The sequence below is a fragment of the Equus caballus genome, chromosome 12 (genome assembly GCF_041296265.1).
Source record: "Equus caballus isolate H_3958 breed thoroughbred chromosome 12, TB-T2T, whole genome shotgun sequence".
NCBI lineage: Eukaryota > Metazoa > Chordata > Mammalia > Perissodactyla > Equidae > Equus > Equus caballus.
This window is the reverse complement of record NC_091695.1, coordinates 38908057-38928600: the sequence shown is the minus strand read 5'-3', so window position 1 is coordinate 38928600 and position 20544 is coordinate 38908057. Positions and strand designations below refer to the sequence as shown.

The 20544-nt window shown below is 44.3% G+C and overlaps 1 protein-coding gene across 11 annotated transcripts in view; it reads left to right on the top strand.

Annotated features, from left to right (window-relative positions):
• The window catches only part of RAB3IL1 (RAB3A interacting protein like 1), a 45549-nt gene that overhangs the window by 4354 nt on the left and 20651 nt on the right, over positions 1-20544 (top strand). For 2 of the 11 annotated variants that reach the window (XM_070229998.1, XM_070229999.1), the window contains exon 2: positions 15192-15243. The exons of 7 other annotated variants lie outside the window; for them this stretch is intronic. Coding sequence is in view for 2 of the 4 variants with exons in the window: in XM_023654190.2 (XP_023509958.2) it covers positions 19863-20014 (152 nt within the window). In the remaining 2 variants the exon portion in view is untranslated. Of the gene's footprint in view, positions 1-15191; positions 15244-19860; positions 20015-20544 lie in introns of all 11 variants that reach the window. 2 more of the 11 variants (XM_023654190.2, XM_023654189.2) reach the window with 1 other exon arrangement.

The window sequence follows — 20544 nt, the reverse complement described above, 5'->3', positions numbered from 1 at the left end:
TAGATTCTTTAGGGTTTTCTAGGTATAAGATCATGCCATCTGTGAATCCAGATAGTTTGACTTCTTCCTTTCCAATTTGGATGTCTTTTATTTCTGTTTATTCCCCTGGCTAAAACTTCCAGGAAAACATTGAATAGGAGTGGCCAGGGCAGACATCTCTCTCTTGTTCCTGATCTTATAAGGAAAGCTGTCAGTCTTTCACCATTAAATAGGATTTTAACTGTCAGTTTTCATAGATGTCTTTTATTAAGCTGAGAAGTTCCCTTCTAGTCCTAGTTTTATGAATTTTTTTTATCATGAAAGGATGTTGGGTTTTTTAAACAACTTTTTTATTGTAGTAAGATACACATGACATAAAATTTACCATCATAACCATTTCTTTTTTTTTTTAAAGATTGGCACGTGGGCTAACAATTGTTGCCAATCTTCCCTTTTTTTTTTTTTTAAGGATTGCACCTGAGCTAACAACTGTTGCCAATCTCTCTCGTTTTTTTTTTTTAAGATTGGCACGTGGGCTAACAGCTGTTGCCAATCTTCCTTTTTTTTTTTTTAAGGATTGGCACCTGAGCCGCCAACTGTTGCCAATCTCTCTCTTTTTTTTTTTTTCTGCTCTATCTCCCCAAACCCCACCCTGTACATGGTTGTATGTCTTAGTTGCAGGTCCTTCTAGTTGTAGGTTGTTGTGGGACGCCGCCTCAACGTGGCCTGACAAGCGGTGCCATGTCCACGTCCAGGGTCCGAACCCTGGGCCACCGCAGCAGAGTGCACAAACTTAACCACTCGGCCACGGAGCCAGCCCCCATCATAACCATTTCTACGTAAGCAGTTCAGCGGTATTAAATAATGTTGTACAATGATCATCACCACCCATCTCCACAGCTCTTTTCGTCTTGTAAAACTGAAACTCTATACCCATTAAACACTAACTCCCCATTCCCCCCTCCTCCCAGGCCCTGACAACCACCGTTCTACTTTCCACCTCTATGATTTTGACTACCCTAAGTATCTCGTATAAGTGGAATCGTACAGTATTTGTCTTCTTTTGTGACTGGCTTATTTCACTTAACATAATATCCTCAAGGTTCATCCGTGAGGGTTGGGTTTCATAAACAGTTTTTTCTCTATCAACTGAGATGATCATGTGGCTGTTTTCCTTCACTCCTTAACACAGTATATTACGTTGATTAATTTTCATATGTTGAACCTCCCTTGCATTCCTGGGATAAATCCCACTTGGCCATGATGTATGATCCTTTTCATATGTTGCTGTTCAACTTTCTAGTAGTTCGTTGAGGATTTTCGCACCTACATTTATAAGGGATATTTGTCTGTAGATTTCTTTCTTTATGTCTTTGCTGGCTTTGGTATCAAGGCAATGCTGGAATCATGGAAGAGTTTGAGTAGAATTGACATTAATTCTTCTCTAAATATTTGAGAGAATTTGCCAGTTAAGCAACCTAGCCCTAGCCTATTATTTATTGGAAATTTTTTGGTTACTGATTCAATCTCTCATTTATGTGTCTATTCAGGTTTTCTATTTCTCCTTCAGTTAGTTTTAGCTTGTATTTTCTAGGAATTTGTGTTTTTCATCTAGGTTGTCAGATTTGTTGATATTCAATCATTTATAGAATTCTCATAATCCTTTTTATATCTATAAAGTTGATAGTAATGGCATTACTTTCATCCTAATTTTACTAATTTGAGTCTTCTTTTTTTCTTGATCAGTCTAACTAAAGGTTTATCAATTTTTCTGATCTTTTCAAAGAAACAACTTTTATTTTCATTTATTCTCTTTGCTATTTTTCTATTCTATATTACCTTTATTTCCACTCTCATTATTATTTCCTTCCTTCTTCTTGGTTTGGGTTTAATTTGTTCTTCTTTTTCTAGTTCCTTAAGTTGGAAGTTTAAGGCTGGACTTGAGTGAGAGGTATGAGGTTGGAGATGCTGTAACTATCTTGCTATGAACAGGGAGTGCTGGTCTGAGAATACGGTCAAGCCAGAAAGAAGACAAGAGAGACCCTGGATCTTGAGGACAGTGCTCGAGTCCTGAACCAATCATGTCAGAAGCAAGTCCTACTTCTAGACACTCAGTTACATGATTCAATAAATTGTCTTTGGCTCATCATAAAAAAAAGTGGAAGTTTAAGTTATTGATTTGAGATTTTTCTTTCTTTTTTGTTTGCTGAGGAAAATTCACCCTAAGCTAACATCTGTTGCCAGTCTTCCTCTTTTTGCTTGAGGAAGATTGTCCCTGAGCCAACATCCGTGCCCGTCTTCCTCTAGTTTGTATATGGGTTACTGGCACAGCATGGCTGATGAATGGTGTAAATCTGCTATAAATTTTCCTCTGAGCACTGCTTTTACTGAATCCCATAAATTTTGGTGTGCTGAGTTTCATTTTCATTCACCTCATCTAATTTCTCTTGCGATTTCTTCTTGGATCTGTTGGGCATTTAAGAGTGTGTTGTTCACTTTTCACAAATACGTAAATTTTTCAGTTTTCCTTCTTTTATTAATTTCTAGTTTCATTCCATTGTGATCAGAGAAGATACATCATATGAATTCAATATTTTTTAAAGTATTAAGACTTGTTTTGTGGTATAACATATGGTCTATCCTGAGGAATGCTCCCTGTGCACTTGAGAAGAATGTATGTTCTGCTGTTGTTGGGTGGAGTTAGGTCTAATTGGTTTATAATGTTGCTCGAGTCTTCTTGTTTATCTTTTGTGTAGCAATTCTATCCATTATTGAAAGTGGAGTTTTGGAGTCTTTATTATTGTTGAAGTGTCTATTTATCCCTTCAGGTCTGTCAGCTTTTGCTTCAGATATTTTGGGGCTCTATTGTTAAGTGAACATATATTTATAATTGTTACATCTTCTTGACGGATTGAGCCTTTTATTACTGTGTGATGTCTCTCTTTGTCTCTTATAATTATTTTTGCCTTAAAGTCGATTTTTTTGTATTATTACAGCCACTTCAGCTCTCTTTTTGTTGGTTTTCATGGAATATCTTTTCCATCCTTTCACTTACAACCTATTTGAGTCTTTTGACCTAAAGAAAGACTCTTGTAGATGGCATATCGTTGGATCATGTGTGTTAATCTCTGTCTTTTAGTTGTAGAATTTAATCCATTTACATTTAATGTAATTACCAGTAAGGATTTACTTCCGCTATTTTGCTATTTGTTTTCTATGTCTTATATCTTTTGTTGTTGTTGCTGTTCCTCAATTCTTCCATTAATACATTCTTTTGTGTTGTTTTCTACTGTACCGTTTTGATTCCCTTCTGTTTGTTTGTTTTTTTTTTTTACTAGATGTATTTTAGTTATTTTCTTAGTGGTTGTCCTGGGGATTACAATTAACATCTTAATTTATCACAATCTACATCAAATTAATACCAACTTAATTTCAATAGTATACAAAAACTTTGTTCTCTATAGCCTCATCCCCTGTTCTTTATGTTGTTTTTGTCACAAATTACATCTTTCTACATTGTGTTCCCATCAACATAGATTTATAAATTGTAGTTGTCTTTTAAATCATTTAGAAAAAAAGAGGAGTTACAAACTAAAAGTACATCAATACTGACTTTTATTTGTACCTGTATGCTTACCTTTACCAGTGTTCTTTATTTCTTCATGAGGATCTGACTTACTGTCTAGCATCCTTTCATATCAACCTGAAGGACTCATTTTAGCATTTCTTTTTGGGAAGTTCTACCTGTGACAAACTTTGTTTTTGTTAATCTGAGAATGTCTTGATTTCTCCTTAATTCCTGAAGGATAGTTTTACCAGACATAAAATTCCTGATTGACCTTGGTTGACCTTTTTTTTCCTTTTGGAACTTTGGATATATCATCCCCCTACTTTCTGGCCTCCGTAGTTTCTGATGACAAATCAACTATTAATCTTATTGAGGTTCCCTTGTACAAGATGAATCACTTTTCTCTTGAAGCTGTAAAGATTCTCGTTTTGTTTTGGCCTTTGACAGTTTGATTGTGTCTTGATGTAGGTCTCTTTCAGTTTATCCTACTTGGGATTAATTAAGCTTCTTGAATGTGTGGATTATGTCTTCCATCAAATGTGGAAGTTTTAGATCTTTACTTCTTCAAATATTTTTTCTACCCATTTCTCTCCCTCTGGGACTTCCATTCATGTATATGTTGATCCACTTGATGGTGTCTCACAGGTCTCTTATTTTTTCTTTATTTTTCTGTTCATTTTTCTTTATTCTTTTTTTCTTTCTGCTCCTTCGACTGGGTAATCTCAATTGCTTATCTTCAAGTATGACGATTCTTTCTTCTGCCTGTTCAAATCTGCTGTCAAACATCTATAGTGAATTTTTCATTTCAGTTAGTACTCATCAACTCCAGAATTTCTGTTTGTTTCCTTTTTATGATTTCTGTCTCTTTATTGATATTCTCTACTTGGTGAGATATAGTTCTCATGGTTTCTTTTAGTTCTTTGCACATGTTTTCCTTTAGGTTTTTGAATATATTTTAAATACTTGATTTAAAGTCTTTGTCTACTAAATCCAATATCTGTACTTCCTCAAGTTTTTTCCCCATGTATAGGCCATGCTTTCTTGTTTCTTTGCATGCATCATAATTTTTGTTCTAAACTGGGCATTTTGAATATTTTAATGCAGCAACTCTAGAAATCAGATTTCTACCACCCTAGGGTTTGTTGTTGCTGCTTGTATTAGTAATTGTTTTTTGCTAGTTTAGTGACTTTTCTTAAGTAATTTTGTAAAGTCTGTATTTTTCATTGTGTGTGGTCACTAGTTATGTTGTGTTGTGTGTGGTCAGCTAGTGATTTCACAGAGGTTTCCTCAAATGCCTGGGATAACAACAACAAAAATCTCCTGGTTTCGGCAGATGAGCTCTGTGTGTGTATCGGGACATTATCTTCAACACTCAACCAGGCAGTTTACAGTTCTTCCTTAGCCTTCATTTCCTGCTTGCACAGAGCATGAAGACCAGCCAGAGGTGAGAGCTTAGGGTCTTCTCCGGTTTTCCCTGAGCATGCACCCAGCCCTGGGCATGTGTGTGGACTTCTATTCAGAGAAATACGTAGGAGCTTTTCAAAGCCTTTATTTCCTAAAGCATCTCATTCTCCAGCCTTTCCTCCTAAACTTTTTGGTTTGTTTATTGTTTTCCCCAAATGTTATCCCACACCCCGGATGGCAGCAACTAATACAGTTGCCTTTATATGTTTTCAACAAATGTCCCCCAGGTAGCCACCTCAACCCTGGGAGAGTTCTTCATTAGGCCAAATAAAGGCAAGCCCTTTGAGCCAGACCTTCAGGGAGCCACCAGACAGGTCAAAACAAACAACTAGAGTTCTTTCAGTAGAAGCTCTGCCCTGCTTCCTCCAATACTATGACCTATGCCAGGGACGCAGGCTGTTGTCTTCAAGGCTGCCACAGAGCCGGGCAGCAGGAATGCACCAGCATAAGTTAAAATATCATGAAGTTTTCTTACTGAGAGTCAGCTGTTTATAGCTTGAGTAAGTGTTCAGCTGGTTGTATAAACTTTGATTATTTTCCAGAGTTCTGACACAGCTAATTCTGACGGTTTTGCCAGTTCATCAGCTGGTTTTTCCTTTTTAAGATTGGCACCTGAGCTACCATCTGTTGCCAATCTTTTTTTTCTTCTTCTTCTTCTCCCCAAAGCTCGCCAGTACATAGTTGTATATTCTAGTTGTGGGTCCTTCTGGTTGTGCTATGTGGGATGCTGCCCCAGCATGGCCTGATGAGTGGTTCAATGTCTGTGCCCAGGATCCAAACTAGTGAAACCCTGGGCCACCAAAGCAGAGCATGCAAACTTAACCACTCAGCCACAGGGCTGGCCCCTATCAGCTGCTTTGGTGAAGGCATGAACTCTTGGAATTGCCTACCCCATTTTTCCCTGACATCCCAGTCTTTCTTAATTTAATTTTTTTTAATTTTTTTAATTATTTTTATTTTCTGAGGAAGCCTGGCCCTGAGCCAACATCCATGCCCATGTTCCTCTACTTTATATGTGAGACGCCTACCACAGCATGGCTTGCCAAGCAGTGCGTATGTCCGCACCCAGGATCCGAACTGGCAAACCCTGGGCCACCAAAGCAGAACGTGCAAACTTAACCACTGCACCACCAGGCTAGCCCCCCCCCCCAGTGTTTTTTTCAGCATAGAATATTTTTTAAAAATAATTATTCAGTAAATAAAATTTTGCATTCCATTTTTTTTTACTTAATGTTATGCCATAAAATTTTCTTTTTGCCTGTATTGCTCTTCATAAATATCCATTTTACTGGTTCGTTCAGCAAATATTTATTGGGTACCATTTACCTGATGGTCCTTCTTCCAGGCGCTGAGTATACAGCGGCGAGTAACACAAGGCCCTGCCCTTATGGAGTTTACATTCTAGAAAGGAGAGAAATAAAAGACATAGAAATGTTTATTCATTTTTACTGATGTATAATATTCTATCATAAGAATGAAACTGTGATAGGATGAAAAGTGCCCCCCCCCCCCCAAAGAGATCACATCCTAATGCCTGAAACTGGAAATGTGACCTTGCATGGTAACAGGGTCTCTGCTGATGTGATTAAGGATCTTGAGATGTGGAGATGATCCTGGATTGTCAGGGTGGGCCCTAAGTGCAATCACATGTGTCCTTATAAGACGAGGAGGAGAGGGAGATTTGATAGGAGCAGAAGAGGCACAGGCGATGTGACAATGGGGGCCGAGATTGGAAGGAAGCCCAGGGACGCCAGCAGCCTCCAGAAGCTGGAAGAAGCAAGACATGCATTTCCCCGTAGAGCCTGCAGAGGGAGCATGGACCTACCAACATCTTGATTTTGGCCCATTGATGCTAACTGTGGACTTTTGTCCTCCAGAATGATGAGAAATTTCTGTTGCTTGAAGCCGCCTCATTTGTGGTAATTTGTTACAGTCACCACAGAAAACTAACATCGATTTTGGAACCAAGAGTGGGGCACTGCTGCAACAAATGCCAAAAATCTGGAGATGGCTTTGGAACTAGATAATGGGTAGAGGCTGGAAGAATTTTGAGAAGCATGACAGGAAAGATAGCCTAGGGGCCGGCCCGGGGGCACAGCGGTTAAGTGCGCACATTCCACTTCTCAGCAGCCCGGGGTTCACCAGTTCGGATCCCAGGTGCAGGCATGGCACTGCTTGGCAAGCCATGCTGTGGTAGGCATCCCACATATAAAGTAGAGGAAGATGGGCACGATGTCAGCTCAGGGCCAGTCTTCCTCAGCAAAAAGAGGGGGATTGGTGGCAGTTAGCTCAGGGCTAATCTTCCTCAAAAAAAAAAAAAAAAAAGATAGCCTAGATTGCCTTGAACAGATTGTTGGTAGAAATACAGATGTTTCAGACTCTGCCAATCAGGGCTCAGAACAAAATGAGGAAAATGTTACTGGAAATTCTAGGAGAGAAGAGCTCTGTTATACAGTGGCAGAAAGTCTAGCTAAGTTGTGTCCTACAGGGAGTGGAAAGCAGACTTTGTAAGTGATGAACTTGTATTTCAGCTGAGCCCATTTCCATGCAAAGTGTTGAAGATGTGGCCTGGTTTCTTCTTGCTGATGATAGTCAAACGTGAGCGGAGAAAGATATACTGAGAAAAGAACTGTTATGCAAAAAGGAACCAGCACTTGATGATTTGAGAAAGTTGCAACCTTTTCAGATTGCAAAAGATGCTAACATGGTGATTCACTCTTAGAAAATTGTACTCTGGAGAGGAGCCCATGGATGTGGTCGGATGGCCTGTTGCTGTGTTGAGGATCTTAAGAGTGTGACTCATGGATCTACTCAACCATCGCGGCAGAAGCCAGGAATAAAGATGGAATTATCCCAGCACGATGTGTGGAGGACTCTCTAGTTTCGTGATGTGAATCCCTGTGACATACACAAGAGACCCACTAGGTTTTCAAGAATGTTATATGGGAAGAAATACTACTAGCTTTGACTGAAAGGAATAGACACAGAATGAAATGAAGGAAGGCTGTTGGTCTCCCAAAGTTCTACAGGAAGGAAATAGGCTTATAAAACTACTCAGCTTCCAGGGCCGGCCTGGTGGTGCAGTGGTTAAGTGCCCACGTTCTACTTCTTGGTGGCCCAGGGTTCGCCGGTTCAAATCCTGGGTGTGGACATGGCACCACTTAGCACGCCATGCTGGGTAGGCGTCCCACATATAAAGTAGAGGAAGATAGGCATGGATGTTAGCTCAGGGCCAGTCTTCCTCAGCAAAAAGAGGAGGATTGGCAAATGTTAGCTCAGGGCTAATCTTCCTCAAAAAAAAAAAAACACTACTCAGCTTCCAACAAATTTATGTTTATCTTTAAGAAAAAGGAAGAATGACTCAAAGGGAGGAGGCTTAGGCCCAGAGGGCAGAGCCTTGCCCTAAAAGTCAGAGCTGCAGCATGCAGAGGCTAGAACTGTGGATGACAGAGGATTATTTTTAAGCCTTGAAAACAATGGCATTTGCTCTGTTGGATCTTGAAATTGCTTAGGGCCAGTGACCACTTTCTGCCTTCAATTTTCTCCCTTTTGGAATGTCTAGAACTATCATACTATGCCTGTCCCACCATTGTATTTTGGGGACAGATGACTTATTCCTAGTTTCACAGTTCCAGAGATGGAGAGGAATTTTTCTCCAGAATGGATCATACCTATACTTGGTTTACATGATGAGATTTGGGGATTTGAGCTCATTATATTTAGATGAGATTTTGGACTTGAATTGATCTTATAAGGGTTAAGACTTTTGGAGATGTTGGGGTGGGATGAATGTATTGTGTGTGTGTGAAGGAGGAGAATCTTCTGGGGTCGGAGGGAAGACTCTGGAAGGCTGAAAAGGCCCCACCCCCTTCTCCCACCAAGACATCATATCCTAATCTTTGAAACCTGTAAATGTAAACTTATATAGAAACAGGGTCTTTGCAGACGTGATTAAGTTAAGGATCTCGAGGTGTGGAGATTATCCTGGATTTTCAGAGTGGACTCTAAATGCAGTCACCTTGCATTTCGAGAGGCAGAGGGAGATGTGACACGGACAGAAGAGGAGAAGGCAATGTGGTGGGTCACAAGCCAAGGCGTGCTGGCAGCCACCGGAAGCCGGAAGAGGCAAGGAACAGGGCTCCTCTAGAGCATCCAGGGGGAGCACGGACCTGCTGACATTTTGATTTTAGTCCAGTGACACCCATTTTGGATTTCTGGCCTCCAGAATGATGAGAGAATAAATTTCTGTTGTTTGAAGCCTCTTTGTTTATGGTAATTTGTTACAGTTGCGTAGGAAACTAAAGCAATCACATAATGCATTTATCTGGTCTCCGTTCGTTGGCGTTTGGATTGCTATTATGAACAATCTTGTTCGTGTTTCCTATGTGCAAATGTGCTAGAGTTTCTCCAGCATATGTCCCTGGGAGTGGAATTGCCTGATCATGGAACATGCAAACACTCCATTCTACAAGGTAATGCTAAATTGTTTACCAAAATGGTGGTACCAATTTACACTCCTACCCACACTATAGTTCCTGTTGATCCACATTTGGGACGTCACTTGGTATTGTCAGATTTTTAAATTTTTGCCAATCCTAGTGAGTGTAAGGGGGTATCTGTCTGTGGCTTTATTTGAATTTCCCTGATTACCAATGTAGTTAGGCTTGAGTATCTTTCCAAACTCTTATTGGCAATTTGTAATGCCTCTTCTATGAAATGCACGTTCGTGTCTTTTGCCCATTTTTCTAGTGAATTATTTTATATCTCTTTTATTGACTGATAGCAGTTCCTTTTCTAATCTAGATACTAAAACTCTGTTGGTTATGACTTATCTTTCTGCTTACTTTACGGTGTCTGATGGTGAAAAGAAGTTCTCAATTGTAATGTAGTTGAATTTATCCATCTTTTCTTTTATGGTTAGGACTTTTTGTGTCTTATTTTTTAAAAAATCCTTCCCTTCTCTGAAATAAAAAAGATATTCTCCTATAATTTCTTCTAAGACTTTGCCTTCCACATTTAAATTGTTAATTTATCTGGAATTAATTTTTCTGCAAAGTGTGAGATAGGCTTCCAATTATTTTATCCGTATAGGGATGAGCAATTATTCCCTCATTATGTATTTAATGGTCTCTTCCTTTCCCCCACTGACCAGCAAAGCCATATCTACTTGTCAAAGCTCCAGATATGTGTGGGTCTTTCTCTGGTTTCTTTATTTGACTTAATCAGCCTATTTGTCTATTCCTGAGCTAATATCATACTGTCTTTATTACTAGAGTTTTATTAAGTCCTGATAGTTAAAGAGTAAGCAACTCCGCCTCATTCTTCTCCTCCAGCGATGTCTTAGATAGTCTTGACCATTCCTCTTCTATATAAATTCTAAAATTAAGAAAATCCCTGTTGGAATTTTGATTGCAATTGCATTGAATCCAGAGATCAAATTGGAGGAAATTGACATCTTTTGAAATATCCAGTTTTATAATTTGCATCTAGTTTTGATATTTTTATAATTAAAATAATTTAGATTATATATGATAATTCATACTGTAATGATCATAATTTTATAATTTGTATCGAGTTAAAATTTTCTCTATAATGTCTTGCACATATTTTATTAGATTTATTAGATTTATTGTAAGTGCTTATCACTTATTGCTATAGTAAATAATGTTTGTTTGTTTGTTTTTGCTGAGGAAGATTGGCCCTGAGCTAATATCTTTTTCTCCCCAAAGCCCCCGGGTACATAGTTGTGTATCTTTAGTTGTGGGTTCTTCTAGTTGTGGCATGTGGGACGCTGCCTCAGCGTGGTCTGACGAGCAGTGCCATGTCCGCGCCCAGGATTCGAACCGGTGAAACCCTGGGCTGCCGAAGCGGAGCGCGCGAACTTAACCACTCGGCCGGCCCCCCGGCAATCTACTGACTTCTTATTTGGGAGGTGAGAATTTAATTCTTTGATACCACTGTGGGTTAAAACAATAGTGGTTAAGTGGTTAAGTGAATATTCGACACTTACATTTTTATGCCTACTCAAATATTATTCATAGCTGAGCACTTCAGAAACTCTGATTATGTTAGTTTTGGTTTTCCCTGAAGTTAGTAACTGTCGTGATTTTCTTTTCCAATTGTTCAAGTTTCTTTGTACCTATTGCTAATTCTTCTCACACCTTCTAATATGTTCAATCACATTTGTTAATCTATCCGTTTCAATGATTTTTCTTGGAGACATTATTCCTGGTGGCCATCATTCTCTTCTACCCAAGCCGGTTCCTCTCCACGCTGCTATACAGCCATTGTCCTGGGACTTTGCTGTTGTCCTTAGAATAATCTTTCCTAGTCTCCTGGGTTGGAGTCCTTCATTTCCTGTATCCCCTGTCTTTCTTTTTTATGGTTTACTCTTCTATTTTGGTGGAACATACGCTGTAACGGTTCATGAGTTCAAAGTGATGGTACAATGGGAGAAGAATGGTGATGACGGGCCTCAGTGTGCCAACCTCTTGATCTTCTCTCTTCCAATTTGGACTGAGTGCCATCTTTGCCTACACAGGATCCCAGAATCTACTCTCACTATCATCCTAAACATTCCCTTCCCTTTTGTCCTGTGTTAGCTTTTCAGTCTCTTGACCTATAGGTTTTCTTTCTTGGTTTCCCCCCTCATTTTCTTGGAGTGCATCCTTTAGCAGTTCCTGAAAAAAGTGTATGTGAGAGTTAAATTTTTTTTTTAAGATTTTTATTATTTCCTTTTTCTCCCCCAAGCCCCCCGGTACATAGTTGTATATTCTTCGTTGTGGGTTCTTCTAGTTGTGGCATGTGGGACGCTGCCTCAGCGTGGTCTGACGAGCAGTGCCATGTCCGCGCCCAGGATTCGAACCAACGAAACACTGGGCCGCCTGCAGCGGAGCGCGCGAACTTAACCACTCGGCCACAGGGCCAACCCCTGTGAGAGTTAAATTTTTGAGACCTTGCATATATACTCGGATGATAGTTTAGTTGGCATGGAATTCTAGGTTGGAAATTACTTTCCTTCTGAATATTAAAGGCATTTCTCCATTGTCTTCTTGTTTCTGGCATCCAAATTCATTCTGATTCCAGATTCTTTGTTGTGACTATTTTTGTGTTTTTGGAAACTTGTAAGATCTTCTCTTTGTCTTCAGTTTCCTGGAAACATACACCGATGTATCTCAGTATTTTCATTGACTCAACTAGACACAAGCTGGGCCTTTTCTATTTGAAAAATCATATCCTTCAGTTTTGCAAAATGAGCTTGAATTCTTTATCTGATGCTTCAGTCTCTCTATTTTCTTCTGTTTCTCTGGAATCCTTGTTATTCAGTTATTGAGCATCCTAAGTTTGTCCTTAAACTTTCTAATGCTTTCTCTGTTTTTTATTTCTTTATTTTTATTTATTTTGTGGGATATTCCCTCCACTTTGTCTTCTAACCCTTCTTCAGAGTTTTTCATTTCTGCCATCATTTTTTTAAAAAATATTAATTTCCAAGAGTTCTTTTGGTTCTATGAATGTTTACTTTTATGAAATCATGTTCTTCTTTCATGAATGCAATACCTTCTTTTTCTCTTTCTGAGGGATATTAATGATAGGGGTTTTTTTCCTTCTCCCTATAGAGTTTTTGTTTCTTCTAAGTTGCTTTTTTTCTGTTTGCTAGATTTGATTTCTTTCATGTCAGAGGTTCTCCTTAGTTGCCTAGTCATCCTTGGTTGTCTGCTCATTATCAAGAATGGGAGCTCAAGGGGCCGGCCCAGCAGTGTAGTGGTTAGGTTTGCACACACTGCTTTGGCAGCCCAGGGTTCACTGGTTTGGATCCCACGGGCAGAGCTACATACCACTCATCAAGCCATGCTGTGGCGGTGTCCCACATACAAAATAGAGGAGGACTGGCACAGATGTTAGCTCAGCGACAATCTTCCTCAAGCAAAAAGTGGAAGATTGGCAACAGATGTTAGCTTAGGGCCAATCTTCCTTGCCAAAAAAAAAACAAAAAACAAAGAATGGGAGCTCAAAATTTGATGGGAAGCTCTAAGCGTGTCAACCTTGAGCTTCACAGTATGATGTTCTGACTGGCATTTCGTGGGTAACAGTAATCTTAGGGTCTTTAGTTCTCTTTTCTTGGACTCACCAGGTCCCTGGGGAAGGCTCTTCCAACCTGCTGTCTGGAGGGTAAAGATCTGGCTGCCACTATTCTGGCTGCCAAGCAAGGGAAGAGAGTTGTATGCAATTGCTCAATCCCCAGTCCACTACTGGCCCAAAGACTCTCTGTTTTACCACCTCCAGAGAATAAATTTCCAGTCTTATGCTAGATCCAGAAAGAGAAAGTTGGGCTGGCCCAGTGGCCACGCTGTGGTAGGCATCCCACGTATAAAGTGGAGGAAGACAGGCACAGATGTTAGCTCAGGGCCAGTCTTCCTCAGCAAAAAGAGGAGGATTGGCAGCAGATGTTAGCTCAGGGCCAATCTTCCTCAAAAAAAGAAAAAAGAAAGAAAGAGAAAGCTGTTCAATGGCATGAAGTAGGGGAGGCAATGTGGGCATCTAATTATTTCTTGATTAGCTTTGATCTAAAGCTCCATATTTTAGCCTTTACTACTAACGCCAGGGGTCTCCGTTGCTGCCAGTTCCCAATATTTTGCTTCCTGATCTACTCAGAGTTGAGAGAGATTTGTTGATATCTCATACAATGTGACAGACTTGTCTAATTTCCCCCTGAAACGCTAATGATTTTTGCTTTAATTAGTTTTAGGCTATGTTATTAGGCACATATTAATTTAGAATTGTTATATCTTTCTGGTGAGTTTGATTTTTCTTTTACTTAACATTGCCATCATTTTACTATAACTGCATAGTGGCCATCTATACCCTCAATAATGCTTTTTGTCTTAAAGGTCACTTATTAATAGAGGTATATCAGCATCCTTTTTTTTTTTTTTTGAGGAAGATTAGCCCTGAGCTAACATCTGCCACCAATCCTCCTCTTTTTGCTGAGGAAGACTGGCCCTGAGCTAACATCCATGCCCATCTTCCTCTACTGTATATGTGGGACGCCTGCCACAGCATGGCTTGACAAGCAGTGTGTAGGTCCACACCGGGGATCCCAACTGGCGAACCCCGGGCCACCAAAGCAGAATGTGCAAATTTAACTTCTGCACCACCGGGCTGGCCCCTGGTATATCACCATTCTTTTGTTCTGTATTTTCTTGATATATTTTCTTGGTATAACTTTTTCAGTCTCAGCCTTTCCATGTCCTTATACTTAGGTGTGTCAGGTTTGCGTGCTTTTAAAATCATTTTAACCATTTTTAAGTGCACAGTTTAGTGGCAGGAATGTTCCTCGCTGCTCCAAGTTCCACTAGACGTGGAAATTCTCCAATCCCTTCCACACACATCCACAGGAGACATCTCTTTGACCTGCAGATCTGATCACATCACGCTCCTGCTTAAAACCTTCAATGTCTCCCTTTTGTCCTTAAGCATAAAGTTTGAACTCCTTACCTAGCATACACGGCCCCACGTGATCTGGCCCTGACTCCCTTGCCAGACTCATCTCTTTCCTTCGTCCCTTTCCCACTCCCAAATTCTTCCCTTGGGAACATTTCCTAGACTCCAAGTCTAGGTTGGGAGTTCATCGATATACTTCCCATTCTTGTACCTGTCACATGGGATTGTAATTAAATGTCTGAATCCTCCCTACCCCAAACTGTATACTTCATTCGGGCAGAAACTTTGTCTTGTCCACTAGTATCTCCTCAACACCTGGCACAGGTGCTCATTAAAGATTTTTTGAATGTGGGGCCGGCCCCATGGCCTAGTGGTTAAGTTTGGCACACCTCGCTTGGGTGGCCCAGGTTCGGTTCCCAGGCGCAGACCTACACCACTCACCGGTGGCCATGCTGTGGCAGCGACCCATGTACAAAATAGAGGAAGATGGGCACAGATGTTAGGTCAGGGTGAATCTTCCTCAGCAAAAAAAAAAAGATCTGTTGAATGAATGAACATGTTCTTATTGATTTTTGTGAATTCTTTACATACTAAAGATGTTAACACTTTGCCATTTGCTGGGAATATTTTCCCCAGGCTATTTGCCTTTTAATTTGGGTTATTTTTTGGTGAAGGGAGGAACACAGAGAAGTTTTAAATTTTAATGTAAACAGATCTATTGATTTTTTTTTCTTTTGAGGTCCCTTCAAACGCTTCTAAGTTTAGAAAGTCTTTCACTCTCTAGATATTTGGTAAGTATTCACTTTTATTTTCTATGCTACACTGCTGCCCGTCGAATCTTCCCTGAGCAGGGCTCTGATCGTGTCACTCTCTGCTCAAAAATGTTTAACTGTCTCCTTGGAGTCTCGAGAATAAAGTCCAAACTCTTTAACTTGCCCTCCAAGGCTCTCATGATTCCTCCCGAGCCTGCCCATCTAGTCCTTTTACCGTTCCAGCCAGAGTGAAGGGTGTGCTTCTCTCGGTGTGCCCCACCCCCCAGCCTCTGTTCCTGATGGTCCCTTTGCAAAGAATGCCTGTCCTGCATTTCTGTGTATTTAAATCCTGCTTATCCTTCAAGCCTCCTTTCTCCAAAAACCCTCACCTTACCCTTCTCCTGAGAGGACGAATGGTGGAGGGATAAGACCAAGGTTTTGGAGTCCTATAAACCTGTATTAAAATCCCACTTCCCTCACTTGCTCGCTGTCGCAAATCCTTGAACGTTTCCGAGTGTCAGTTCTTTCATCTTTAAAATGGGGGCAGAAGGCAATGAAGGAAGCCATCGGGTGATTTGGAGGGCGAGCTAAGTCTGATGTCGAATGTAAAGATGCTAGCAAATTCTCCGCCCCACCCCGATTCTGCCATTTTGGAAGGGAGTCACAAGTTGTCCCTCCAGTCATATCTGTCCTTGGAGGTGGGGCTGGCTCTTGAATTCCATTAGGTTGGCTGCACTTTCCTGCTCAGGAGCTGGGAGTAGCAGGCAAACAGGTTCTACTTGGAGAAATCCCCCCAGGCACCGTGGTGGGACTCCCATACCCACCTGGGCCCAAGGGAATTCCCTCCTTCCTTCCTTCACGTGAGCTTCCAATGGTTTCATTGCTGGGAAATATTTAAGGCCCAAAAGGGGTCCACTGGCACCCTCTGCCCCTCGCCATCAGCACCCACAGTATGATGAGTCAAGTACAGCAAGGTTAATCCTGCCCATTTTAACACGAATCAGCTGAGGCTCAAACTACCTTGCGAATGGTTGGGTTGGAACTTGTGTGTCTTCTCAGTCTCACTCAGGGGCTCCGGGAGGCCTGGGCCACGGCGGTGGGGAATCCGGGGGAGCCCCAGCCCCAGAGTAGGCGATGGCGCAGGACTCCTGGCTCCGTGGCCCTCCACCCCTTGTCCACAAGGGGGTTAATGCGACTGCCTTGGAGGCTAGTGGGGAACTCAGTGTCTGTGTATTTTCTTTGTGACCCCAGAGTACTACGCTTGAGTAGGTTATTTTGCTTGTGTCTTTGGGGGAAGAGCAAGGACGAGGATTCGATTCACTGGCTGGGGTACGTGTGTGTCTCGGGGGCTGGGAGGGAGGGTGGGGGCAGCTTGGACAGTGAGAGGAGCAAGCTTAGGCTCAGGAGCCTGGGTTCCAGCCCAGCTCTACGCCTGGCATGCTGCAATCACCTGTCCAGCTCTACACCCACCTGGGGCGAGCGCCTGCCCCCTCTGGACCCCAATTGTCCTATCTGTAAAATGGGAGTGGGGGTAGATGAGCTGATCTCTATCTTAGAATCTCAGCGCTCTCAACATGCTGGCCCTTCCCCAAGCCCAGACTGTCCCCAGGGCCTGACTTCACCAGTTCGCCCCACCAAATCTCTGACACCATTCTGCAGCCTCCGCCCTCCACCCAGTCCTTCCCTGTGGCCTAGGCCTGACTCGGCTCCCACCGCGCTGGGGCTGGGTGGACAGTAGTCTTGGTCAGGGCTGGGTGGGGGGCCTCCAGGCCCACGTCTGACCTCTGGAGCCTCTTCCACTCCTCTCCAGCATCCTGTCCTCCCTCCCTCTGGAAATCTGAGCTTCGGCATCTAGGGAGGACTCTGGCTGCAAAACATCTCATCCAGTTGTCCAAACACTGTGCACAGCTGGCGGAGGGAGGGGCAGCCCAGCCGCTTTCTGGGAGCCCTGGGGCTGTTGTTTCCATGGAAATGGTGGAGTCCTCATGGCCTCTCCACCCCCACCAGCCCTGGCTGCCCCAAGGAGATTCGCTTGGCTGAGAGGATAAGGGAAGAGCTCCCCAACACACACACCCCCCAGAGGGCTTGCCCTGAGCCTCCCTCTGGGAGTCCCCAGCCCTGGTGGGGAAGATCCAGGTCTGCTGGGCCAGGTGCGCACGCCTGCCAGTCGGGAGGCGGCTGGGCAGCGCCCCGGCCGCCTTGTGAGCCTCCCCTGTGACCGGGCTCAGTGTGGTGGTGATGGGGGAAGGGTGGGCAGGATGACTCTGAGATAGCAAGCCCTGGGGGGGTGACTTGGGGCAGCAGGTCTTACTGGCAAGCAGTCCTAGACCCAGCTGCCCCTTGGCTCTGACTCACCAGTGACCCTGGATGAGTGTCCCGGCCTCGGTTTCCTCATCCACAACAGGACGGTGCTGGACCTCTTCTGGCTCTGATTTTTCTAAGTGACCGCCAAGCACAAGGTCCTCGCAGCTCCCCTGCAGTCCCACCTGTGCCTAAATGTCCAGAAAGTAGCCAATCTTTCTATACAGCCCTCAGAGTGACTCTGACTGCCCCCCCCCCCCCCCCCCCCCCCCGCCAGGGGCCTGGTGGAGGCTTGGCAGGGAGGGACCATTTCCACACACTTTGTCACCAGCCAGGCTGAGCGCCTTGCCCTCCCGCCACGTGGGGGTGATGGGGAGACCCTCCTTTCACACATCCTGTTTTCCATTAATTGTTTCCAGGTGGGCCCAGAGGTTGCCCTGCAGAGGAAGGTGGCGGCACAGGAGAATTTAGCAGGGGGACCAGTGAGGAGCAAAAACAGGAAGGGGTTGGGAGCAGGCCATGGAAAATTCGCTGCCAGGAAGGGGAGGCCAGCATCTGGTTTGCATTAGGCTGAGAGAGCCTGCAGCCCAAGCCCGAGCCGGGAGATATTGTTATCCGGGGCGTGACTGCTAGTCAGGAACTGGCAGCTTCTCCCCAGCGGGAACTCAGAGGCCGACAGGAAAGAAGAGGGAAGGCAAGGGAGAAGGGAACAGGAAACTGTCTTTCATCCTCCGCTGCGGCAGACACTTCACGAATGTTTCCTCCTTGGTGTTCATAACTTCACAGGGGAGAATTGTTCCCATTTTATAGATGGGGGAACCGAGTCCCAGAGAGGTTAAGTGACTTGCCTAAGGTCACACAGCCAGGGAATGGCAGAACTAGGATTAGAAGTCAGGGCAAATGTGGGGCCGGCCTGGTGGCACAGCAGTTAAGTTCGCACGTTCTGCTTCTCAGCAGCCCAGGGTTCGCCGGTTTGGATCCTGGGTGCAGACATGGCTCTGCTTGGCAAAAGCCATGCTGTGGTAGGTGTCCCACGTATAAAGTAGAGGAAGGTGGGCACGGATGTTAGCTCAGGGCCAGTCTTCCTCAGCAAAAAAAAAAAAAAAAAAAAAAGGAGGATTGGCAGTAGTTAGCTCAGGGCTAATCTTCCTCAAAAAAAGAAAAAAAAGAAGTCAGGGCAAATGAGACAGAGTGGAATATTCAAACCATCCCATGGATGGATTGAGGCTACCATGTGCCAGGGAGGGGGCATCAATGATTCAGTGATAAGCGTGGGCCAGCCTCTGTCCCTCAGTCCTTGTAGCAGAGTCCAACGGTGCCACAGGGCATTCATCATGACACAAGGCAGACCATGTGTCTGAAGGCTGCAGCCCAATGCCTGCAGAGGAAGAAAGCAATTCACAGAGGAAGGCTTCCTGGAGGAGGCATATGAGTAAAGAGAAATTTATTGGCTGGGTTGGGATGGGGTGGAGGCTGCAGAGAGAAGGGATGGTGTGTGGAAAGGAGGATATAGGGCATGTCTGAGCAATAGCAGCTGGCCTGGTGTGCCTTAGAGGGTGAGAGTCCATTCTATACTTGGGGAAACTGAGGCACAAAGGGGCTAACATGGCCAAAGGTTTATGGTCTGGAAGTGGGGTTGAATCTAGCCTGTCTGACTCCAGGCCTGTTTTTCTAACTGCCACACTAAGTGGTCCCTTTTTGTTGGTGGTTAAAAAGTTTTAAGGGTGGTGGGCCAGCCCAGTGGTGTAGTGGTTAAGTTCACACACACTGCTTCGGTGGCCTGGGGTTCACAGGTTCAGATCCCAGGCATGGACCTACATATCACTCATCAAGCCATGCTGTGGCTGCACCCTACATACAAAATAGGGCAAGATTGGCACAAATATTAACTCAGGGCCAATCTTCCTCACCAAAAAAAAAAAGTTTTGAAGGGATTTTGAGGCCAGGGACTGGGGGAGAGATGAGGGTCCTTATCCAGGCCCCACAGCCAGCTAGTGGAAGACCAGGGCCGCACAGGCTCTTTCTGACTCGCCAAGCTGGGCGGGGAGGGGACAGGCGGCCCCGTCTGCGGGCTGAGTGGAAGGCCCCCACCTCCCCTCGAGGAGTCTCACCTTCCGTGGCCCGGAGCCCAGGAAGGAGGGCCCCAGCGTCTGCTGCTGCCCGATGAGCCACAGGAGTTAATAATTATGGGGTTTAAGGAGATAGAGGCCTTTCTGGGAGGCGCCTCCCTCCCCGGCCAGCCGCTGCTCCACAGAGATAGCAAAGGTTAGTGTGAGGCTCGGCCAGGTGGGGAGAAGGTTCCTGCCACCTGCCCGCCTGGCAGTCTCCGGAGGGACCCTCGGTCTGGCCCTCCAGGCATGGACGCCCCTGAGAAGCCCAGCTGGTGCCCTGCCCGAGCGACATGCCCTGTGTTCCTGGCGATGAGCTCGGGGACTGTCTGTGATGCCCCAACAGGTCTGGGCCTTACACTTGAGGGGAACTTGAGAGAGGAGCCCTGGGACACAGAGAGGTGAGCTGGTGCCCCGGGACGTGGAGGGGAGGGGGCAATCTTGCCACCCTGCCGGGGCGTTGGGGGAGTAGGTGAGAAGCCAGACTCCTGACAGGGGCCTGACATGGAATGCTGAGGAATTTCTGGAACCTCCTACAAGGTCAGTGCCACAGGGGTGGCCCTGATTGTCCAACTTGGTGGTTGTACGGATGTAGAGTCAGTCAGGCTCAGAGAGGGCAAGACACTCATCCTGGGTCACACAGTGAGCTCAGAACAGACCTAAGTCCAGAATGGGGGTCTGGGTGATGCCAACTGGCAGACTCCTGTTCCTCATCTACCTCCTGCCAAGGGTCTGTGGGCAAGGCTGCCAGGCGGGGATGGGGCTGGCAAGGGGAGTACCAGGTAGCTTTGGGGACGGCAGTGGCTTGGGGGCAGAGTACACACGTTTGATGTCTCCCTCCTCGCCTGCCAGCCAGGCACCTAGTAGGTGCCCCTTATTGTCTGAATGTACGTGGCTGCAGCTTCCAGGGAGCCCTCTGGTTTCTGGGCTC